General features: G+C 38.5%; 1 protein-coding gene across 50 annotated transcripts in view; it reads right to left on the reverse strand.

Moving 5' to 3' along the window:
* Window positions 1-26,282, reverse strand: part of BMPR1B (bone morphogenetic protein receptor type 1B) — a 500,524-nt gene that overhangs the window by 15,637 nt on the left and 458,605 nt on the right. For all 50 annotated transcript variants that reach the window (XM_084970829.1, XM_084970831.1, XM_084970830.1 and 47 more), the window contains 4 exon segments: window positions 16,961-17,057; window positions 15,791-15,929; window positions 9,826-10,018; window positions 8,707-9,004 (listed from right to left, as the gene is read on the reverse strand). In XM_084970829.1, coding sequence (XP_084826955.1) covers window positions 8,707-9,004; window positions 9,826-10,018; window positions 15,791-15,929; window positions 16,961-17,057 — 727 coding nt within the window.

Raw genomic sequence — 26,282 nt, forward strand, 5'->3', positions numbered from 1 at the left:
AAGCTGAGAGAATTCAGCACCACCAAACTAGCTTTGCAAGAAAAGCTAAAGGAAATTCTCTGGGGAGAAAAGAAAAGGCCACAACTACAAATAAGAAAATTACAAATAACGGAGTTCCCGTTGTGGCGCAGTGGTTAACGAATCCGACTAGGAACCATGAGGTTGTGGGTTCGATCCCTGCCCTTGCTCAGTGGGTTAACAATCCAGTGTTGCCATAAGCTGTGGTGTAGGTCACAGACGTGGCTTGGATCCTGCGTTGCTGTGGCTCTGGTGTAGGCCGGTGGCTACAGCTCTGATTGGACCCCTAGCCTGGGAACCTCCATATGCCGCAGGAACGGCCCAAGAAATGGCAAAAAGACAAACAAACAAACAAAAAAATAAAATTACAAATAGGAAAGCTTGTTGGTAAAGATAAACATACAGTAAAGGTAGGAAACCATCCACATACAAATATGATATCAAAACCAACAACTGTGAAGAAAGTATAAATGCAGGATATTTGAAATGCATTTAAAATTAAGAGAACAGGAGTTCCCGTCGTGGCGCAGTGGTTAACGAATCCGACTAGGAACCATGAGGTTGCAGGTTCGATCCCTGCCCTTGCTCAGTGGGTTGACGATCCGGCGTTGCCGTGAGCTGTGGTGTAGGTTGCAGACACGGCTCGGATCCAGCGTTGCTGTGGCTCTGGCGTAGGCCGGTGGCTACAGCTCTGATTCAACCCCTAGCCTGGGATACTCCATATGCCGCGGGAGCGGCCCAAGAAATAGCAACAACAACAACAAAAAAGACAAAAGACAAAAATAAATAAATAAATAAATAAAATTAAGAGAACAGCAACTTAAACTTGTATATACATAGACTGCTATATCTAAATCTCATACTAACCTCAAACTGAACATTTACAATAGCTACACCCACACAAAAAGAAAAAGCAACCCAAACATAACACTAAAGATGGTCAAAAAACAACAAGAAAAGAGAACAAAAGAGGAAGGGAAGAAAAAAGACTAACAAAAACAAATCTGAAACAATTAACAAAATGCCAATAAGAACTTACATACTGATAATTACCTTAAGTATAAATGGATTAAGTGGTCCAACCAAAAGACACAGACTGGCTGATTGGATTAAAAAACACCCCCAATAAATATGCTGTCTACAAATGACCCATTTCATATCTAGGGTCACATACAGACTGAAACAAAGGAATGGAAAAAGATATTCCATGCAAATGGAAATCAAAGGAAAGCTGAAATAGCAATATGAATATCAGACAAAACAGACTTTAAAATAAAAACAGTTACAAGATACAAAGGAGGAAACTACATAATGATCAAGGGATCAATCCAAGAAGAAGATGTAACAATAGTAAATATATATGCACCTAAGACAGGAGCACATCAATATATAAGGCAAACAATAACAGCCATAAAAGGAGAAATTGACAGTAACACAATAAGAGTGGGAGACTTGAACATCCCACTCATATCAACAGACAGATCATCCGGACAGAAAATTAATGAGGAAACACAGGCCTTAAGTGACAGATTAGACTAGATGGACATTAACTGGTATTTATAGAACATTCTATCTGAAAACAGAATGCACATTCTTCTCAAGTGTACATGGAACGTTCTCCAAAATAGATACATGCTGGGCTACAATGCTAGCCTCAGTAAATTTAAGAAAAGTGAAATCATATCAAGTATCTTTTCCAACCACAACATTAAGCAATTAGAAATAAATTACAAGAAAAAAAAAACTACAAAAACCACAAACAAGTGGAAGCTAAACAGTATGTTACAAAACAGCCAAAGGACCAGTGGAAAAAAAATCAAAGAGGGAATCAACACCTAGAGACAAATGAAAATGAAAACACAATGATCTATAACCCAAGGAACAGAGCAAAAGCTATTCTAAGAGGGAAACTTATAGCAATACAAACTTAATTCAGGAAACAAACAAACAAACAAAAATCTCAAACAACCTAACCTTACATCTAAAGCAAATAGAGAAAGAAGAACAAACAAAACACAAAGTTAGTAGAAGGGAAGAAATCATAAAGATCAGGGCAGAAATAAATGAAATAGAGATGAAGAAAACAATAGAAAAGATCAACGAAACTAAAAGCTGGTTGTTTGAAAAGATCAACAAAAATGATAAACCTTAAGCCAGTCTTATCAAGAAAAAAAGGGAGAAGGATCAAATCAGTAACATTAGAAATTAAAAAGGAGAAGTTACAACTGACAAGACAAAAATACAAAGGATCATAAAAGACTACTACAAGGAATTCTATGCCAATAAAATGAAAAAACTAGAAGAAATGAACAAATTCTTAGAAAGGTACAATCTTTCCCATCTTCCAAGACCGAACTAGGAAGAAAAAGAAAATATGTAGACTACTCACAAGTACTGAAAATGAAACTGATTTAAATACTTCCGACAAAGAAAAGCCCAGAACCAGATGGCTTCAGAAGGAAATTCTATTAAACATTAAGAGAAGAGTTAACACCTATTCTTCTGAAACTATTCCAAAATTTTCAGAGGAAATAACACTCCTGGACTCATTCTATGAGACCACCATCACCCTGATACCAAAGTCAGACAAAGACATAACAAAAAAAAAAAAAAAAAAAAGAAAGAAAATTACAGGATAATATCACTGATTGACACAAATGCAAATATCCTCCACAAAATACTACCACACTGAATTCAACAATACATTAAAAGGATCATACACCATGAGTGAGATTCATCCCAGTGATGCAAGGATTTTTCAATATCCAAAAATCAATCAATATGATATACCACATTAACAAACTGAAGAATAAGAACCATATGATCAACAGATGCAGAAAAAGCTTTTGACAAAATTCAACACTCATTTATGGCCCCCCCCAACCCACACACACACTCTCCAGAAAGTGGGCATAGAGGGAACCTACCTTTACATAATAAAGACCATACATGACAAACCCACAGCTAACATGATTTTCAATGGTGAAATGCTGAAAGCATTTATTCTAAGATCAGGAACAAGACAAGGATGTCCACTCTCTCCACTTGTATTAAAAGTCCTAGTCATTGCAATCACAGAAGAAAAAGAAATAAAAGGAATCCAAAATAGAAAAGAAGTAAAATGTCACTGTTTGCAGATGACATGATACTAAACCCAAAAAACCCTAAAGATGCTACCAGTAAACTATGAGAGCTCAGCAATCAATTCAGTGAAACTGCAGGATAAGAAACTAATACACAGAAATATGTTGTTTCTACATACTGACAATGAAAAGATCAGAAATAAAAATTAAGGAAACGGTTGCATCAAAAAAGAACACAGTATCTAGGAATAAACCTACCTAAGGAGGCAAAAGATCTGGACTCTGAGAAGTATAAAATACTGATGGAAGACGACACAAACAAATGGAAAGATATACCATGTTCTTGGATTGGAAGAATCAATACTGTCAAAATGATGATACTACCCAGGGCAATCTGCAGATTCAATGCAATCCTTATCAAATTATCAATGGCATTTTTCACAGAACTAGAATCATTTTAAAATTTATATAGAAACACAAAAGACCCTGAATAGCCAAAGTAGTCCTGAGAAAGAAAAAGGGAGCTGGAGGAATCAGGTTCCCTGACTTCTGACTATACTACAAAGCTACGGTCATCAAAAGAGTATGGTACTGGCACAAATACAGAAATATAGATCAATGGAACAGGGCAGAAAGCCCAGAAACATACCCATGCATCTACGGTCAATTAATCTAGGACAATGCAGGCAAAAATATACAATGGAAAAAAGACAGTCTTTAATAAGTGGTGCTGGGAAAACTAGATAGTTACATGTAAAAGAATGAAATTAGAATATTCTCTAACATTATACACAAAACTAAACTCAAAATGCATTGAAGACCTAAATGAAAGACCTGATACTATGAAACTCTTAGAGGAAAACATAGGCAGAATGCTCTTTGACATAAAACTTAGCTGTATCTTTTTGGATCCAACTCATAACAATTCTCATGAGCTTTCAGAAGAAGGGGCCATGTACATCCTTTGAGTTTCCTGAAGCATCTTGCAAACAGCCATGGGACTGATCTGCTGAATTAAGCTCTGCCTAGTCAGATGTCAGCCAATAAGGAGAGTTTTTCTGCAGTGTTTTCCAACAGAATTCACTGTTCCTGTGATTAAATCCTAAGAAATCTCAGTTTCTTAGAAAGTCTTCAATAGGTTCCTCAGAAAACTGAATAGAGAACTACCATATGAACCAGCAATCCCACTCCTAGGCATATGCCCAGACAAAATTTCATTCAAAAGTATACATACACCTGCATGTTTATAGCAGCACTAGTTACAACAGCCAAGACATGGAAACAACCTAAATGTCCATTGACAGATGAACGGATTAAGAGGATGTGGCACATATATACAACGGAATACTCCTCAGTCATAAAAAATAATGAAATAATGCCATTTGCAGCAACATGGATGCAACTAGAGATTCTCATACTGAGTGAATTAAGTCAGAAAGAGAAGGACAAATACTATATGAAATCCCTTATGTGTGGAATCTAAAATATGGAACAAATGAACCTATCTACAGAACAGAAAGAGACTCACAGACATGGAGAACAGACCTGTGGCTGCCAAGAGGGAAGGAGAGGGAAGGAGAGGGAGTGGCACGGACGGGCGTTTGGGGTTAGTAGACGCAAACTACTACACTTAGAATGGATAAGCCATTAGGTCCTACTGCTCAGCCCAGGGAATTCTATCCGCTCTCTTCAGAGAGATCATGCTCGATCAAGATAGAAGATAAAACAACAAAGGAAATAGGGGTGTGTGTGTGTGTGTGTGTGTATCTCCAGTATATATACATGTGCTGTACAGCAGAAAATGGCACGACACTGTAAATTAACTATTTTTCAATAAAACTTAAGGGAAAAAAAAAAAAAACCTGACTGGGAGTGCTGACTCTGCAACTCATCAGCTGGTCTGTGACTTTGGCCAGTCACTGAACCATATCGCATTTTTTTAAAAAAACACTACATACACAAATCAGAAGCAGTGGTAAAAATGACTTGGATGGCGTTCTCTCTTTGCTTGGCAGGTTGCGGATCGGGCAACACCAATGCTGTGGCTCTGGTTAAAGCTGTGGCTCAGGTTCAGTCCCCGGCCTGGGAACTTCCGAATGCCGCCAAGTGCAGCAAAAATAAATGAATGAAAATGAATAACAACATCAAAAGATTCTGTGGACATTCAGTGCCCACTGGGCCAGTCTACTCTGTCTCCTTTGTACCTGACAATTCCACAGTCATCAGTCCGGAGACACATACTACAGGCCAGTCTTCGTCGTCGTAGGTTTGCTATTCAAAATTTAATACTCCTGAGAGGTCTTAACCCAGGATTTATTTTTCCCCCTAGGAAAATATATTATTCTGACACCGAATTACCAGAGGCATTGCTTGGTCCTCCAGAGTGAAAAGTGAAAAGCTTGCTAAGTTCCTTCAAGGGATTTCACGTGTCATTGTTTTCTTCTCCCGAGAGAGATGCGGGGTTGCGGGAATGTCTGCCACAGCTTCACCCGGATTAAACCTCTGCTGGGCAGGAAATGCATTGGCACTTACATCATGTTCAAGAGCGTGCGTACAGAAAGCAACACAGGATTTTAAAAAACTAAATGAGCAAGAAATCCCTAAAGCACCCTACCCTCTGCTCTCTCGGCGGCTCTCAGCTTCCCTGGGAACCTCCCACATGTGATTAAAAGCCTGAGAGAACACGCAGCACTGAGACCAGGGCAAAGACAGGTTCTCACAGGAAGTTCACACACACAGTCTGAGAACTCAGCACCAGGTTAGCTTGGACTCCAGCTGAAATAAAATCCTCCACAGGCACCACATACGCCAAAACAGGGAAGTCACGAAAAGAGGGAAAACCGAAGAAGCATATACAGCAAGGTTTAAAAGTGAGGCTCAAAACTTGATTAGACCACGGTTCCTTTGAAACATACAAAATAAAAATGTGGACAGGACCTAAAGTTATCAAGCGCAGCCTCATTTAACGTAGAGGAAACTGAGGCCCAGGAGGCTGAGTGGTCCCACAGCGGCGCTCTAGCCACATGAGGCCTGTGCATCCAGCAGCATCTCAGTTATACAGGTGAACCAGTATCCTCGTGTGCATCCCCTCTTGGTGAACTAGTCAAAGCACACCAAATATATCTTGGAATTACACCTTAAAGCATTTCTTTTTCCACTTCTTAAATTGGGGTTTGGATGAAACTTGAGAGTTCATTCAGGTCATTGCCTTTACACCAAGCAGAAGAGAGTTTCAGCAATATAACAGGTGCTCACTATTCTTGTTTGGTTTAAGGTCCATAAAGAAGATGAACTCTGAATTACTTTGATATTGCCAACATGTATTGATTCAAATCAATGTTGGAATGCCCATCATGAGTAAGCCACTATGTCATGCCAAATGGGAAATCTATTACATAACTTGGCACGGATCCTACTTTCAAGATGCCCAATGACTAGGAGGGCAAGAGGAGGCGTGTACTAAGATAATTATGGTATCAGGTAGGCAGGGGCCAGGAAATCACTACAGGAATAGAATAACTGGGGGATGAGCAAAGTGACTTAAAGGCAACTCTGAGCCTGGGCTATAGAACAGGGGGAAGCCAGGACACTCCAAGCTGGATGCTGCTCAGTCCAGAGCAAGGCAGTAGCCAGCATGGAGTATACATGGAGAAAACACAAATAAGTTCAGCTTTGCGAAGGAAAACATACGATTTGGAGAGTTGATGGGATATAAAACTAGAAAGGTGGCCTTAATCCAGAGTGCCAGATCTCTGCAGCTATGACAAAAAATATTTTTTCCCTTCATTCTATAGTCCATATGCAATCATTCAACTACCCTTTACACAGAAATCTGAAGCAACCCCTAAATAATAAGCACCAAGGGAAGGCGCCGAGGATGTCAATTTGAGAAAAGCATGGTATCTACCTGCAGAGAACTTAGTCTCCCTTGGAGATGACAAGGAGTCAATGATCGCCATGCATCCGTGTGAGAAGCATCATGAGAGCAAGCTGGGGTCACACAGAAAGGCACAAGAAAACTTACTCAAAGTCAGGCTTGTGAGAGAATAATGACAGGTGTCCCAAAGGGAGAAACTGTGCAGATAGGTGGTAGTTATCAAGAGAGAGGCAGGGGGGTTGGGTGGTCAGGTAGATAAAAGCATGCTAAAAACACGTGAAGGTGTGACCAAGTGGAAGGTGTTCAGAACAGGAACTACATTTTAACCCAAAGCCAGAGGGTACTATGATATGATGATGCCAAAAAGATGCTTCAAGAGAAAACATCTGGCAGTATCATGTAGGGAAAGAAAAAAAAAAAGAAACAGAAAAAGTCAAAGAGGAAAGAACTACAAAGTGCTTTTCTCCAGAATCTAGAAAAATGGTAAAGACGACTCACCAGGCCCAGTTCCAAGCGAGCAACATGGAGACAGAACACATTCAACTGAGCAAGTTGGAAACTCGGGCAACAGAGGAAACGCCAGGTGCTCACATTTTAGAATATGGATCAACCCAAACTGGGAACCAGGAAGAGAATGCAGAGAGAGCACAAAATCTAGAGGTGGGCAAATATGTAAGGAACAGAGAGCAGAACCCATAGAGAGAAAGGAGAACCTGGAATAAAGGTACATCAGGAACCCAGGAGGAAGAGGTGTGGGAACTGCAGAGAGCAGGGTGACAGTAAGATGGGCTTCTGATGACAAAGTGCAGGGTGCCCTCAGTAAAGCAGCTTCAGGGGAGAGGGGAACAGAAGCTCCCATTACAGAATACTATGAATTACGGGACCAAGGAAGCAGATCACTCTTTGGAACTCTTGGGAAATTTAACAGCAGAGGAAAGGACAGAGGCTGGTAATCTGAGCAGCATCACGGGAAATTTTTTGGGTAGAGGCGACCAGAAAAAGGTTGTAAGTCAGAAAAAAGAATTCAGAAGAGAAAGAGGATTTAGTAGCCTGCATTGGCAGGGGGGTTCACATTTCTAACTTATATCTCTAGTCCCAAGCATTCCCTCCAGCTTTGTTTTTAAAGACTGAGCATTTCAATTTGCCGTCGTCTAAATGGTGAAAACCTCCATATATTGGAGGCCTATTATGATATCAGCCCTCTGTCTTCACTTTTGGGTGAAAATGCCAATCCATTAAGTCCTTTCTCCCAAGTTTCCTTCCTTGCCACGGCTTTTTCTTTGTGCCCCTCTCTGTATCTTGCAGGGCCTTCTTTAGAAACAAATCCGTCAGAGGGTCCGACCATTTAATAAAGGCTCAGCCTAAGTGGAGATTTTAAAGTAAGTATATGATGATCCTTCTGTACCTGTGATTTGCAAACTCATTTGCTTTTGTTTTCAAAGGAGAAAAACCCTTTCTTCTAATGAAATCACCTACAAGGTAAAAGAAGCTACTGTCTTGAAGCCAGGTCACTGATGAGTTTAGAGACTGTGGGACCGACCCGACCAAACACTTTATTGGTTGCAAGGAAAACGTTCCTTCTTTTTCCCTGCAAAGAAAAGTCGAAAGGAATAAAAAAAATTCCTCCTCTGCTGAATATCCTAGAAGCCCTGAGCTATAAAATGCATCATCTATAAAAAATGATAGAAAAGAACCATAAAAAGTATATGTGTTCACCTTGATACTAACCTAATAAATTTGACAGCCAGACCCAGGTCAGCTATACAGCAAGTTCCATTTTTCTTCACCAGGATGTTCTTACTTTTCAGATCTCGATGGGCAATTGCCGGTTTGCCTTGAGTACTAAAGATTTCGGTGTGTAAGTGACATAGGCCACTGACAGAAGAGTAAGCTAACTTCAGCATGGATTTAGTATCCAGGGTGGTGGACTTCAGGTAATCATAGAGGGAGCCGTTTTCATGATAATCTGTGATGAGGTACAGCTGGGTCCAGGAGCCCGTGCCTTTGATGTCTGCAGCAATGAAGCCTACAAGGGAAAAAGCCAGTAAGGTTCGGAGCTCCTTGTTTGCTAAGTATTAGAAGGATAATTCATATTTGCAACTACCATTCTTCGCCATAGGTGTCTTTTGTATGACGTTTCATTCAGGTTTCTGATTGTGCCTTTGACACTATCGAAATGCCTCATACCAATCAGAGACCGTCAAAACAGGAGGGGTAGAGAAACACTGAGAGGCTGTATCTGAAAACAGGATCCTTTCCTAATCGGTAATTGGTATTTAAGTATCTCTAAGTGAACACTAAATAGTTCATGGTATTATAGTTACACACAAGACACTGTTTATAAAACAAGCACATCCTCCCGTGATGAGCTTGCAGTCTTTCTGCTTGGATGATTCAGCCAGATCACCTCTAACTGGAGACAATGAAAAGGAAATCAATTTTCAATGTAAACTCGGGATATAAATAAACCCTGCAGGTAAAATTCCCCTAACTTTTCACAACAAAATTTTAACAAAAACGTGCGCCTTCAAATCCCTAAGAAACCATAAGAAATTCTGGTGTTCCATTTGCATTTCCTGTCCCTGAAGGGAAAAAAAAAAAAAAAACTGCTTTGAGCACCTTCCACTCCCAGCCCACATTCATTCGCAGACGTGCCTTAGTCATTCCTCCTGTGAGGGCTCCCATAAGAAGCGTATGACGTTCTTGGGCTCATGCCAAGAAGAAAAACGTCTGTATATTTCATCAGGGGTCTAGACTGATGAGTTAAGATGCAGATGTTAACAGAAAAAAAAAAAAAGCGAGGAAAGCTAGGAAACCCTGAACATTGCAATACAGCCTCTTACTCACCCAAAATGTTTTCATGCCTCATCAACACTGTCTGATATATTTCTGTCTCTCGGAACCAGCTGGCTTCCTCCGTGGTGAAGAACACTTTCACAGCTACCTTTTCGCCACGCCACCTTCCCATCCAAACTTCCCCATAGCGACCTTTTCCAATCTGTTTCACCATCTGAATCTGCTTAGCTATAGTCCTCTGGACCTGTTAAATCCCAAAACACACTGTTAGTGTATTCACAGCACGACATATTTGTTGAATCTTTTTTTTTCCCCTCCAGAGAAGAAACAATGATTACATGTAAAATATAGTTAGCCTGTAGCTTTTCTTTATATGGATAAGTTATCTGCCCTTATTTATTAATTTCTTCTATCCGCTTTTAAATCTACTTGCGGATGACTGCAGATTTTGAGTGTTTGATACTGCTTCCGAGTTATTAAGTGTTTCATTCTACCTATTACTATTTGTATAGAGACAAAAAATCTGACTGGGTTCATGGTAATGGGCAGGTTAGAATACTTTTCACTTGTACCGCCATAGTGGGTTCTAGATACTCCTGAGGGAATCATGCCATTATATGCTTGGATAAGATACAACAAAAGCGTAAAGCACTGTTGGACACATAGAAATAAAGGAAATTTCCAAGCAGGAAGGGGTGGAAAGAAGGCGTAAAAGAGGAAGGAAAAAATGAGACTAGAGCAGGGGTAGATAAGCATGCAGGATATATACAAAAGCCAGGTTGCTGTCTGAGCCACGAATAATACCAGCATAAACTGAGATCTAGAACATGAACTTTGATCCCTTTAAAAGTAGACAAACTGAACCTGGAGCTTTCGCATTAAGCTGGAACCACTTAATGGTACGACATCTGCCTTAGCTTGGTAGCACACCATCACCATGGCGCCCAGAAAAACACAAATACGAATCCTCTCTTGAGAAAAAGCACTTGGAGAACCCTTTTCATTCCACCACTGTGGTGAGATTCCAGATACTCTGAAGGAGCTCTTGCTGCCATACGTACAACCTGACCATGGATAAAATATAAGAAACAGAAAACCATAATGCATCATTAGGCTCAAGAGCAAATAAAGGAGATCCTCAAGGGAGAGAAAGAAGGGAAGAAAGAAAAAGGAAGAAGAGGAAAAAAGAGAGAAAAAGAAGATCCCACAGAGTAAATTCCTTAAAACTGAAGGAAACAGCCACTACAGATGAGAGTCAAGAGAAGAAAATCCAAGTAAATTTAACCCCTTCGGATTACAGATACTGGAATTTTCAGATGCCAAGAATGCTGCATGAAATGTGTAAAGAAATAGAAGACAGAATAAAAAGTAAGCAAGCAGTAAGAAGTTATTGAAAACTATACTGAGGTGGAAGAGGTGTCATAACCAAAAATGTAAAATGGACAGGTAAAAACAGCCAGTGAGAAGTGGGGGAAAGTCCAGCTATGAGAGAGCTCTGAAGAATTATAGAGTGCAGCGGAGACAAACAGAAAAAAATACAAGTTAAGCAGTGTAAAGGTTAAATGTCTCCTTATGCATAATCGTCATTCCATCTGTGTTTACATTAACTTTTTAAAGAACTCCACGCATGAAGGGGCTAAGTATTGGGGACCATATATGTTAATTTGGGAGACATACAAAGAACCTAACATAGAACTCTTGTGAGAGCTTCTCATAAAATTAGGATGTACTCTTTCAGAGACACACTTTGCATCAAGTAAACCCCAAGTGTTTCTTCATTTGCACTTTTAAGGGTCATGTAAATACAGTGAGTCCACCCAGATAATCCAGAATAATGTCACCTTGAGGTCATCTGATTAGCAGCCTTAATTCCCCTCTGCCACATAAAATAACAGATTCTAGGGGTTAGAATATGGTCATTGGGGGGGGGGAGAGGGGTTGAGGGCTAGTGTTCTGCCTATCACAGAGGTCTACCGACTGGGATGGGTTCTGATGTTGCATGATGGATGATTTTATCAATTCAGGAGGTCATGCTTTCCATTGCCAGAACCATAAACAGCACTAATATCAGACCGAAAGCTTTTGGGGACAAGATAAAAGTCTTTTTTTCTTTTCCTCTGCAAGAAGGATTGAAAAATAAAAGCATTGCCGACATGCCATTAAGTCACTCAGCCTGAAGGAAATGAAGAACCAAGTAAATGAGGTTCCTCCCTTTAGGAGCTACGAGGACTCTGTGAAGAAATACTCAGTATATTTCCTTCCCAAATGAGGAAAGAGAGCATCAAGAGCACTCAGCTGCAGACAGCCAGAACCATATGCAGTTATAATTACTGACTTGAGAGAAGACTTCCTAGTTTACTAAAGAAATATTATGAATTTGCAGAAGTTACAAAGCCTTGTTTATGAAACCTATGGAACATTTCCTAAAATACACAGTTTCACACCCACTTCTTTTCTAATGATAACACCCATAATTAATCTAATGAAAGTGCAGATGAAACAGGGAATGCCTGTATGAATAGGAGTTCCTTATCTCAAGGATAAAAAGTCTTCCTCAATTATATTCAGAAATTTAAAATGTACTTTGAAAGTTATTTTAGCATCTATGGACCTGAAAACATAATCTGAAAAAATGTTTTAACTGTATTATTTGAGTTTTTATTTGAGTTAACGTTGCAGATCTTACACGTTCATACTAGATTACATTCTTTAGATATCTATTTTGAAAGTTGGATTCTACAAATAAAATCACTAGAACTGTGATTTGAAAAAGAGAAGGATGATTTCATGTACAATGGGTACAACTAGCTGTACGAGGAGTTATCACCGTTTCCGAAATGTCCTCTTATCCAGCAATCCGCTATCTTACCACGTGTAATGGTTAAGCCCATGTAAATGACAGACACCAGAAACCATTTAGTTGGAAATAATGCTTTGCACTCTTCACATGTCCCTGAATTAGCAACACACACACACGCACACCCCTGCACACAAATATACTGTATTTGCACACAAATACTCCGCTGAGCAAGGTTGTGTTAATAATACATACTAGAAAGATGCTTCACATCTAACTGAACATGAAATCTCTTATCAATTAAGAGGTTTGATGTTCTGTTAGACAATTTATTTTACCTTTTGTTCCTTTAAAAGGTCAAATAAACAAGGCATAAATAAATAAATGAATAAATAAAGTTGCTATCCTTGAATCCATATGATATGTTAAATATTCCAGGCATATTTATATGTCCATATGGCAGGGAAACACAGACTACCTTAATTCTCACAACCACCCTATGATATTCCCTCCTTAAAAGATTCATATATAAAGTTTTATATGTATATGCTAAGTATTAGGTCTATGTATGTGTTTATAGTCAAGGCAAGACCTTTCCTGCAAAGGTAAACATAATGAAATAAGAAATAAATTGGAATTAAGGTATCTCACTTATATAATAATAAGACTATTGCACATTTCAACATTGTTTATCTCAAAAACCAAATCTTAAAACAGGACCTTAAATCTGCAACTGAGACTATTCCTTCACTAAACTGAGTTTTATAGGAGTCTTCTTTTCCCATCCTGCCATGATCAAATGCACTTCTAGTTTTATTTAACTAACATTTGGTCCACAAACATTAATGGCACCCTCTCTGGAGGGAGATCATCCGGATGCAAACCCTGGCTTCCCCACATCTCAGCTAGCTGACCCATCTGGGCCTATGCCCCTGATGTGTAATGCAGCCGTATATTCCTAGTACAACCTCACAGGGGCTATGAGGTTAAATGAGATCATACCTTAAAGGCTTGTGCCTGGCCAGAACTGCAACCTTGGCAATCTGGCTGCTCTTAATCACTACATGGTTAGTAGCCCAATGCTGGGGTTTTGGCATCTAGATTACAGAAATAAGATAGTATTTCACAGATATGAAAAGTTAGAGATGAAAGTTTTAAAAAATAAATAATTGAGGAACCTCTTGAGTTAGAGTTTTGCTACTGAGGATACAGGGTCACAGTGCAGTTTCTATCCCTGAAGGGATGCGAGCATACTTACAGATGCAGGTCCACTAACACCCATCACAGGGTTACTCAAAACTGCTGTACTGCTACTACCAGCAAACTATTACGACCAAAGATAAACAGATGGGCTCAGTCTGGGGTAATCTGTTACAGAGATAAAATCTGGAGCAGGCCTTGAGCCATAGTCTGAGGAACTCACCTGAAGGACCTCACATTAGCAAAGACATGGATTTTAAAAACATGTTGTATTTTCAAAACAATTATTCACAGCTGATGCTAGAGCTCAAAAAGCAGGTGGGGAAGAGGTGAGAGGAGAGGGATGCTGTGTTTACCAAGCAGAGAAAAGAAGACCCATAACCACTACTGGATACTTCAACGTGTTATCCAGGCAAGTAAGAGAGTAAGGCCGAGGGAGATGTGAGGGACAGAATTCCACAGGAATGAGAAAGACGGGCTAGGAAGAGAAAAACGGGTCGTTTTCAATTCTCAGAGCATGAGTATCTGATTCATTTCTATCAAAGAGGATTTCATTATTTGTATTTTAAAAAGAAGTATACTAAACCAGATTTTTAATTATAAGAATGGTATTTACTATATATTAAATTCAAAAAAGGAAAACAATCAAGCAATTTGATAAGAACTTTTACATTAAATTTAAAACATTTTTAAAAAATTACATCGTAAGCAGCATTGGTTTGGTCACAATTACTACTTCACAAGTGGTCTTCTGTCTGGTTTATTACCTCTAGGGGAGGTATTAGTCAGAGTAGAGAGTTTGAATTATGCGAGATGAGTAAGCCCTAGAGATCTACTGTATAGCACAGTGCCCACACTTAGCAACAGTGTATTAAATTCTCTTTTTTCCTAGTTTAAAGCGAAAAGCTGACACTTTATTTTCATAAGATCTAACTGACATAGACCATTGGCGGCTTTAAGGTGTACAACATGTTGGTTTGATATGTTTATATATTGTGATACAATTATCACAGGAGCATTAGCTAATGCCTCCATCATGTGTGTACTACATTCTTAAAACTTTGCTAAGTAAGAGATTAGTGCTTATGTTGTGTTCTTACTATAAAATAACAGTATGGGGCAGGAGGGAACTGTTGCAGGTGCTGGATATGTGTATGGCATAGATTGTGATGATGGCTTCACGGACGCATATTCACCTCCAAACTCTTCAAGTTACATACGTTAATCACATACAGCTTTTTGTATGTTAAGAAAATAATTATGAAATAAATTCTTGGCTTGCGTTCTGTTTTAAAAGTTACTTTTAGTACTAAATAAAAGGTCACCAAAAGAATCAAATATACACGATATCCAAAGTCAGACCCAGACAATACAGATTAGGAAAATCAATCTTAAGAATTTATAAAGGAAACTATTTCTCATTAAAATTGTTATTTCCATTCTGAGTCCCAACAATTCTTTTGCATGGTCCATAAAGAAACCAAATGCTTTTCTCATCAAAGTAAGTGCCTTGGATTCAGTGTATATTCGCTTCCAAGTTGGCAGTGTTGACCACAGCAGAAAATTAAAACTCTCCTGAATGGAAAAGCCAGTACTTCACCCTGAAACATAAACCCTCCAGCTGAGACGCAGCCTTCTTCCCTGGTGGAAGTACTCAGGTCCCAGTTAGCTGTAATACCCTCCCCTTCAAAAGCCCAGCCAAAGTGCAGTAACGTTATCCACACGGAAAACAGAGGGAAGACGGCCCCCTGTTGAATGTCTTCTAATCTGCTCTTTATCAGAGCGTCTCAGGGTCTGGACTGGAACCACACACTTACATGAAGGAACCCTCACCTTACCCTCAATCTGTCAAAACGTTATCAGGAAACCCTGCATCTGGGATCTGATGCCTGACTGGCTGCAGAGAGCTTTGTCTTTGCCGGCGGCCCTATCGGTTTCAGTAAAATGAAGCCCTGCAGTTACTGACACTTCATCTCAGAAGACATTGCCTTCACGTCCAAGCTATGTCCTTTCTCATACCAGCAGAGGGAGGCCTGATCCGCTTCCTGAGCTCTGAGACTGCTCAATTAAGTCCCTCAGGGATTCTCCAGGAGGAATATACATTTCATCCTGTTCTAAACCAATGCTGTACCGGGGTCTGGTTTCTTGCCTTTTATACCTGAAGATGCAAAAAGGAAGATCATTTGAGACACTGGATTGCAGTGACGGGGCAAAACATTGCAGAGCAAGCAGTAAGCACAGCAGGTTTTATCTTTGCGGATAAATACAAGATGAAATGCTCAGTATTTATGACCCTTAGTTATGACTTCCAAAACACAAAATCGTAATTATTTTTCTAATCTATTTTAAACTAAACTACATACTTTTTACTCAGTCACAACCATCTGTAACTTTTCTTTATTCCTTTCAATTGCATATATGCAAGTAGCCTGCATTCCATCAGTGTTTCTACGTAATTCCAATGTTCACTCCCTAAAATCTTTTCCTAGAAGGTCTCTAATTAACTAATTACAACTAACTTTAACATTAGTATTACAACTAACTTCCTCATCTCAAGTAATTATATAAATCAAAACTTGACAAGCTTTTATCAGTAAATACATCTTCAATTAGAAATGATGTTATTTGAATCAACTCCTATTTGTAGAATAGTAACTTAAACGCGTAGACTAGTACAAAAGGCCAATGACAAGAATTGGAAGGTCCTTGGTATTTCACAAACTAGAAAATGAGTTCTTAGTGACCGAAAATAATTTGTAATGACCATACTTTATTTTAATAACTCACTTTAATGATTTACCTATACATGATTGTCAAAAACTTTCAGGGCTAAGGGGAAAATGTTAGCTCACGAAATAAGGAATTACTAAAGTGGGTCTAAGTTTAGCATGGTCCTTTTTCTGCTTGGAATCAAACTTCAGTAGCAACTAGTTGCTCAATTCCCTAACTACCATAAATTTCCTAGGGATGAAATATTTCTGGGTGGTTTTGATATCTGAAGAAAAATGATGTAGGTATCTATTAATAGCTTCATTAGGACAAATATTTACCAAGAGTAACTGATCTTATCAGTGAAATCTAAGATATAATTAAGGCAAGGAAAGCTGTGGTCAAAAACCTTAACACGTAGAAAAGTATGAGCAAGATATTACATGCTCCAAATTCTACCCTTACAGGTTGGAAACTTACCTGAAGTAACAGAATAAAATGATAAGTACCAAGAGCAAACTACAGACAGTCACAGATATAAGTAAGGCCTTGTGGTGTATAGGTCCATCAACAAAATCTGAAATTAAAAAGAAAGTAAAGAGAGTTATAACACAGAGATTATTTTCACTTAAAAATTAGGAAGCAACTCTTCCTAAAAGTGCTTGCTAAGCTCCATGTGCAAGATATATCATTTTAATGTGCTAATTGATAAGAAATATATACATACTCAAAATTAAATAAGTTTGGCTAACATGAATTATTACTCCAGGCACTCATTTCAAGAGCATATATTTCTTCCTCTCTAAAAGGAATAGGTTTGATGTAGGATAGAAGCACAGAATGTAAATAAATGTAAATGGATCAATACCCCTAAAATATAAGCAGGTAGTTCATCTTAATTTCAGATCCAGCTGATGGGTTTACAGGCTTTACTCATGTGGTTTCTGGAGCACTCTCTATCATGAGTTTGGATAAAATAACTAATCCATATTCACTGTACATACAACACTAAGTAATCCTCTGATGGATACAAAGGAACAGAATTCCTCGAGTATTGTCAAATGAATAGAATACACAGACGTGCACTACTTTAAACAAAGATGCCCTTCAAAATACATAGCAAAATTCTTCATAAATGGAATCATATTTTAAAAGAATATGTCTATTCTACTTAAAACCTTCTTCTTTTAAAGAGCAAATTAAATAGTATGCATGTTGTTTTCACTACGGTTCTTGATAAATAAGATTTACTTACAGCATGAGTTTCCAAACTTTGTGAAAATAAGAAGGATCAGGAGAGCTTTATACAAAAGCATATTTCCTGACTTCAACCCTAGAAATTTCTATTCAAAGTACTTTTTTTTTTTAAACAACCATCTCAGGTAATTTATATGCAGGTAGTCTCTGGAACACATTTGGAGAAAACTGACTGAAACCAGGTGCATGTATATAGTAATAGAATTAGCACCCTTCTTATTAACGGCACCATATACCTTTGGGAGAGTAATTTCCTGTTATTTCATTTTAAAAGGTATCATCTATTATAATTTATGACTTTGGTTACCTACAAACAAGATGCTTTCCAACTGTGCTATATACTTTTTAAAAAAAAAAATAGAGTATAGCTTATTTACAGTGTTGTGTCAATTTCTGCTGTTGTGTTACATACTTTTAATTGTACAGCTATCTAAACATCTTGACTGGGGACCTTATCCCACTCAATGTAACTTTCTTTTTTCATTCAGGAAATGTTCCCTGAAGAAAAACTGAAAAGCACCAACTAATTAAAATAAGTAAAACTGCCACCACTTCACTACATAAACAAATTACTACTAACATTTTTATTTTATTTTATTTTTAGGGCCACACTTGGGGCATACGGAGGGTCCCGGCTAGGGGTCGAGTCAGAGCTACAGCTGCCAGCCTATGCCACAGCCACAGCAACGCCAGATCCAAACCACGTCTTCGACCCACACCACAGCTCACAGCAACGCTGGATCCCCAAACCTTTGAGCGAAGCCAGGGATCGAACCCGCATCCTCATGGATACTGGTCAGATTTGTTTCCACTGTGCACAATGAGAACTCCACTACTAACATTTTCGTGCATGCCTTTGTAGTAGCATTTCAATGAACATAGTATGTTTATAAGCAAAATATTTCACAAAAAAAGGTATTACATACATCCATGGTCTCTAAGTCTGTTTTGGTAACACTATCATACTGTTTTGGCTTTCTAAGATTGCCTGAAGTCTGGGAGAGTTATGCCTCCTGCTTGGTTTTTGTTCCTCTGGATTGCTTCAGCAATCCTGGGTCTTTTGTAGTTCCATACAAATTTTTGGGTTGTTTGTTCTAGTTCTGTGAAAAATGTCATGGGTAATTTGATAGGGATTGCATTGAATGTATAGATTGCTTTGGGTAGTATGGCCATTTTTACAGTATTAATTTTTCCAACCCAGGGGCATGGGATATCTTTCCATTTCTTTACATCTTCTTTAATTTCCTTGATGAATGTTTTATAGTTCTCAGCATATAAATCTTTAACCTCCTTGGTCAGGTGTATTCCCAGGTATTTGATTTTTGGGGGTGCAATTTTAAAAGGTATTGTATTTTTGTATTCCTTTTCTAATATTTCAGTGTTAGTATACAGAAATGTGACTGATTTCTGAATGTTAATCTTACATCCTGCTACTTTGCTGAATTTGTTGATCAGTTCAAGTAGTTTCTGGGTTGAGTCCTTAGGGTTCTCTATATTAGTATCATGTCATCTGCATACAGTGAAAGTTTTACCTCTTCTCTTCCTATTTGGATGCCTTTTATTTCTTTTATTTGTCTGATTGCTGTGACTAGGACTTCCAGTACTATGTTGAATAACAGTAGTGAGAGTGGAGGTATATATACACAATGGAACACTACTCAGCCATACAAAAGAACGAAATAATGCCATTTGCAGCAACATGGATAGAACTAGAAACTCTCATCCTGAGTGAAGTAAGTTAGAGAAAGACAAAAACCATATGACATCACTTATATCTGGAATCTAATATACGGCACAAATGAACCTTTCCACAGAAAAGAAAATCATGGACTTGGAGAAGAGACTTGTGGTTGCCAAGGGGGAGGGGGAGGGAGTGGGATGGATGGGGTGCTTGGGGTTAAGAGATACAAACTGTTGCCTTTGGAATGGATTAGCCATGAAATCCTGCTGTGTAGCACTGGGAACTATGTGTAGGCACTTATGATGCAGCATGATAATGTGAGGAAAGAGAATGTGTACATGTATGTGTAACCGGGTCATCATGCTGTACAGCAGAAAAAAAATGGTATTGGGGAAATAACTATTAAAAAAATATTTAATGGTTAAGAGTTTCAGGTCTACAAGACTGACAGAGCCATAGAGATGGTGGTGGTGACGGTTGCACAACATCAAGGCATATTTAACATCACTGAGGTTTACACTTAAAAGTGGTTAAGATGAGAACTTTGTTATGTGTATTTCATGACAAATAAAAATTGGGGGGAAGAAATTGGTATGACTGTCTTATAACTAGATTGTTTTCATTTATAATATTGTAAACATTTTCCAAAACAATAAAACTGTGCAACACGAGTTTTAAAGATTACATAGTATACATACAGACATATTCGCAGGATAATGTCAATCTTTTGATGATGTATATTTAGCAGACTACAAAGATTTTTGCTATAATACATCTTTGCTGTGATGCATAAAACTCTCTGATGAATATTCTTACACACACATTTTTGCACATATCAATGATTATTTTCTCTATCTAGATGCCAAGTAGAGTCATTAGTTCAAAGGATATGTATCTTAATTTTTTTCATATTATGTTGTCAAAATACTCCTTAAAAAACTGCAATACTTTCTTTTTACCATCAATGCGAACGTATGTCTTAATTGTTTTGAAAGAATTTCAGCCTTATAGAAATCCTGTAAGCATAAAGAATTCCAATATGCCTTTTAAAGAGAATCCATTTTAAAAACTTTACCATAATTCTCTTGCTCTCTCTGTGTGTGCTTATCTTCCTCTCTATATAAAGATATGTGTATGTATTTGTATATTTGTGTTTATTTTTATATATGTATAATGTGTGGATCAACAGAAGTTACAGACATAATGTCCCTACTCATAAACAATTCAAATGCACTTCCTAAGAACAGGACATCGTCTCACCAAATGGCAATACAATTATTCAGTTCAGACATTAACACGAATACATGAAATGAAAATAAATCTTACCTCAAAATATACCTAAGAAAGCTTGGATTATTTATTATAAACTGAAATGCACAGCTCTTTATATGAATTTTTTGTCCAAATTTTATGATGGTTAACACTGTGATTAACTCATCAGTCTAAAAATATACATCTGACCTCCCTATTGCTAATTATTAGAGAGATGCAAAAGCAAACTACAATTACCATCTCACACCAGTCAGTAAAGGCCATCAACAAAAAGTCTACAAATAACAAATGCTGGAGAGGGGGTGGAGAAAAGGGAACCCTCCCACACTGTAAGTGGGAATGCAAGCTGGGTGCAACCACGATGGAGAGCAGCATGAAGCGCCTTAAAAAACTAGAAAATAGAACTACTATATGACCCAGCCATATCCTGGCATATATCCAGAGAAAACCACAATTTGAAAAGACACACGCACCCCAATGGTCACTACAGCACTATTTACAGCAGATAAAACATGGAAGCATCCTAAATGCCCTTTGACAGAGGAATGGATAAAGACGTGGAACATATATACAGTGGAGTATTACTCAGCCATAGAAAGAATGAAATAATGCCATTTGCAGCAACATGGATGGCCCTGGAGACTATCATACTAAGACAGAGAAAGACAAATGTCACATGGTATCACTTGTATGTGGAATCTAATAAAAAATGATATGGATGAACTTACTTACCAACCAAAAACAAATGCATGGGTTCAGAAAACAAATTTATGGTTACCAAAGAGGAAACTGGCAGGAGGGAGGGGTAAATTAGAAGTTTGGGATTAACATATATCCATAATATAATTATATATATATAACTTAATTATGTATATAATTATATATATATAACTATAGATTACTATAGATTAAATAGATAACCAACAAGGACCTACTATATGGCACAGGGAACTCTACTCAATATTCTGTAATAACCTATATGGAAAGAATCTGAAAAAAATGTATATATGTATGTGCATAACTGAATGACTTTGCTGCATACCTGAAACTAATGCATTTTAAATCAACTATATTCCAATAAAATGTTAAAAACATCTCATCTCAGAAGTATTTATCCCACTTTAAGTGTTCAAAATTCTAACACTATCACATCAGAAAAAATAAAATAAAATTAGGTTTAACAATTATTTATGATCTACACTACTTGTAAAACATTAAGGGAAGTAGTCAGTCTGCATCTGAAAGACTAAATGAGAGACCACTAAATGAGAGACCACTAAATGAGAGACCACTGTGTGTTTTTTTGGCCATGCCCACAGCATGTGGAAATTCCCAGGCCAGGGATCAAACCTGTGCCACAGCAGCAACCCAAGCTGCCGCAGGGACAACGCCAGATTCTTAACCCACTGTGCCACAAGCGAACTCTGAGAGAGATCATTTAAAAAAAAAAAATTTATATTAAATTGAGAAACATTCCGAGGGATCAGAGGAAAGGGAATCCATGGATCTGACCCACTACAGTACATGCCTAAAAAGCCATTCAGGCTGTAACACCAAGAGGAATCAAACATGACTACCACATGCATTGCCTGAGAAGTGTTGCTTGGGAAATCTTGAAAATAATTTGTAGCCTCTTAAAATTAAGCAGGCTAAGATTGTACACAACGAATTGTCTTTGTAAATTTTCCCTGTACCCCTCCTTCCCTTGGGTTATAGGCAAAATCACTACGAGGCCTAAAGTGAGCACAATACCTCTGCCAGTGAGAGAGCAATTGACAGCGTCTATACACATGCAAAAGTACAGACACCGTGGTGCAAATAATGTCTCTGGAAACTTAGCTTAAAATCTATTTCCAGGTTTAAGGACAACACAAGTAAAAGGTCTGGCTTAGCAGGACACCAAAGAGAACACTGGATTCTCTAGCAAAACTAGAGGAACTAACTACATAAGCACACCAGATTATCAGTAACAGAGTACTTTTTCATTCGAGTACTGTAATTTTACTAAAACCCTCAGCCTCACTGATTTTCACTTTTCCATGTAAATGCCAAACCCTCGTGACACATAAGAACAGTGTATTTACTACTCATCCTATTAGATTTCTGATATTTAAGAGCAATGAGACCAGAAAGGATCTTTTCCTCACTATCAAGCACTTTTTTAAAGGCTAGATTTACCTTCCTGTTTTCCCTTCCTTTGCCCCTATAGCCCATGCCCTGACAGCCTCAATTTGTCTTGCATGGTGAATAGGTGAGTCTTATCAATAAATCTTTTGTTTCTGTTGGTCATGCCAGTCATGTTTTAATATGCCATTACTTGTGCCCAGAGCATTAACGGTGTAAACATTCAAGCCACCGCCAGACTCTTGGAAAGCGAACACTACCAGGTAACCTATCAGGAAAGGAACAGAGCCCACACTTCCCTCTAGGGCAGCAGATTTCTACCTGCCTGTCACTCCGACTGCTCAGCAAAGTAGAAAGGAGAACTCTCCAGGGGAGTCTGGTTCACTGCGAGAGGCAAGTAAGAAAAACCGGGGGTTTCCTAACAAAATAGTGTTCTGTCACTACTCGTCTCCTCCTGGATAATTAATTGGTTTGCAAATGCTTAAAATGCTAGAACGGTTTTTATAAGGTAGAAGATGGCTCATAATTGCAGTAAGAAATAAAAGAAAAATCTAGCTAGAAAGAATCCTGGAAATAGGATGGGCTGAAGACATCTTTATATGTGCTGCCAATCAGGTATCTGCCAATTATAATCACAGATCAATTGGAGACCTCTCTCTATTAGCAGAGCAGAAAGTGGTCTGAAAAGCATATTCTTGTCAGAGGACTGTAGTCAACAAATAACACTGTGAAGTAATTTACTGTCATCATACATTGGGATGTCATCTTACAGGAATATCTAGAAATAAATTCACCGTAAGGACAAACACATAATAGTTATGTTCCTGCATGAAAATTATTTAAGATTATATTTCCTGGTAACAAAGGAAGTTAAGATACAATTTTTTTTCAAGGGCCGAACCCATGGCACATGGAAATTTCCAGGCCAGGGGTCAAATAAGAGCTACAGCTGCTGGCCTACACTACAGCCACAGCGAAGCAGGATCTGAGCCACATTTGGGGCCTATACAACAGCTCATGGCAATGCTGTATCCTTAACCCACTGAGCAAGCCAGGGATCGAACCCGCATCCTCATGGATGCTAGTCGCGTTTGCTACTGCTGAGCCACAACAGAACCTCCAAGATAGAATTTTCACATCCAGATTGTTGGGTTCAGTGAAGAAGAAAAAGACTAATTATTTATAAATTTGTTTCATCTGTCCCAAATACAAAGTTAACCACAGTTTCCAAAATAGTTTAGGAGCTGTACATTTCAAGAAATGTCAGAGCAACTCCCTAGCAAGGAATTCAGCTCAGACTTGTGTATTGGTTTATACCGCCACAGGCATAATATGTGTGTCAGAAGGAAAACTCTGCAACTGCTCCTTGCATTCTAGATGCTGTCATATATTCAACCCAGCTGTGCTGTGGAAAATTAGGGAAATGTCTCACTGGTTAAATACCTGCTGGATATTGAGTTTAATTTGTAATTGGCAATATCAAAGCCATGCAAAAGCATTTTTTAAATAAATCTGTAAATTGCCCAGCATATATATGTGTGTGTGTATATATATATATACATATTTTCTTTTTGGGGCCACACCTGCAGCATATGGAAGTTCTTGGGCTAGGGATCAAATTAGAGCTGCAGCTGCCGGCCTATGCCACAACCACAGGACCATGGGACCTACGGCACATGTTGTGGCAAGGCCAGATTCTTAACCCACTGCACAAGGCCAGGGATTGAATTCATTTCCTCATGGATACTAGTCAGGTTCTTAACCCACTGAGCCACAATGGGAACTCCCAGATATTATTTTTTAACTGGGTAAGAAAAGAAATAATAAGACAAAAGTTAGCTTTGGAAATCCTGTTTTATAATTTTACTTAAAGCACATTGAAATTAACCTATTTCACAACAGAAACAGTTTTTCTGATACATTTTCTATAAAGTACACATGTAGCATATGTAATTCCCATGTTTAAACACATAAACTTTTATCTATTCCAAAAAAATTATATGAACTTTATTTGGCTTATTTGTAAAATCCAAATTAGAGGATCCCATATAATAAAGCAAGGCTTCTGTTCACTTTAAACCAGTCTCTCACTTCTTTAAGTGATCATTTGAAAAAAAAATTAAGCAAAAATAAGTGCCTATAGTAAGTAATTTGGGAGGAAGGGGGAAAACCCTTATCAAATTCTCTTGCCTATATACCACTTCCAGAGAACATTCTACTCAGAGTATCTTGGTTAGATCATGTGATGCTGAGCGTCTGGATATACAGCATCCCTCCAGCCCCATGTTCCTTTATCACTGATTCTGCAGGCAGGGAGCCAGACACCAGGGCAGCACAACTTCTCCCTACAAGCCTCTCCATCAAAACAGACATCTCTCCCTACTCCTAGCACCAGCTTCAGTGTTACTGGGCTCCAAGATCATATTTCATTGTTTATGATAAAGGTGCTGCGTTTGATCTAATTACCCTTTGTATTTCTTCCTTCAGGAGAAAGAATGTTATTCCAGGGTATTCTGCTTTGCTGGTGCTAAAATGGAATAAACAAAGCAAGCAGAAACCTAATATTCATAAAAGAAATTTAGCTGCATTTTGGCCACCCTTCATCATCTTTTTTGAAACAGATGACAACATTTCAAGGACCTAAATATACACCGATGAATATTTCTTGGATATGATGATTTTTTTTTTTAATGGCCATACCTGAGGCATTTTGAAATTCCCAGGCCAGAGACTGGATCTGAGCAGCAGCTGTGACCTATCCCACAGAGAGATTCTTAACCCACTGTGAAACCCTCGGCAGCCCACCTTTGACCTCAGTAAAGGCAGGTCCTCACCCTGACACCTGCAACCTTGCTGTGTAGCCCTCAGGTGTACTGTGTAGCCTCCAGTTCCTGCAAATAACACATTTGTGCTTTCAAAGTTCTCTGATGGTTGTTGCTGAGGTGTGCTTACATAATAAGAACCACACGGGCTGGTCTAGCCACACCATTTGCTCCAGTCAGATAAATGTCTGTGAGGTTGCCACAGTGGTGTGGGCCAGGTAAGTGCCTCAGGCTTTCCCAGCCGATGGTATCACTATCAAAAGGCTGAGAGAGACACAAAACAGGCAGCCACGTGCATGCATGAGAGGCCCCTCACCGTGCCAGACAAAACCAAAGACAGGCTCTCCCTGCTGCTCCCACCCCCACACTGGCGTGAAAAAGTCTAAGGAGTTCAAGCATTCTAAATGAAGCTGGTTCCCCACCATCAGGAAAACATACTTGTTAAGTTAGGTCAATAGCAAGTCTTTTATTTACCAGTTACATTCGTTTATGAGTTTTAAGTAATTAGTTGAATGGTATAGTGACTGCTATTTATACTACTGCCCTAGCTCCACAGAAGTTAGGGTTGGTCTTACATATAAAAACACCACCTAACTTTAAACATATCAAACTAAGATGGTTCCAGGTGTCTTTAACATACCTGCTC

This window comes from Sus scrofa, chromosome 8, assembly GCF_054392235.1.
Source record: "Sus scrofa isolate SSC_HxYL_T2T_F1_AM1 chromosome 8, Sscrofa_HxYL_maternal_Yorkshire_Landrace_v2.0, whole genome shotgun sequence".
NCBI classification, from domain to species: domain Eukaryota; kingdom Metazoa; phylum Chordata; class Mammalia; order Artiodactyla; family Suidae; genus Sus; species Sus scrofa.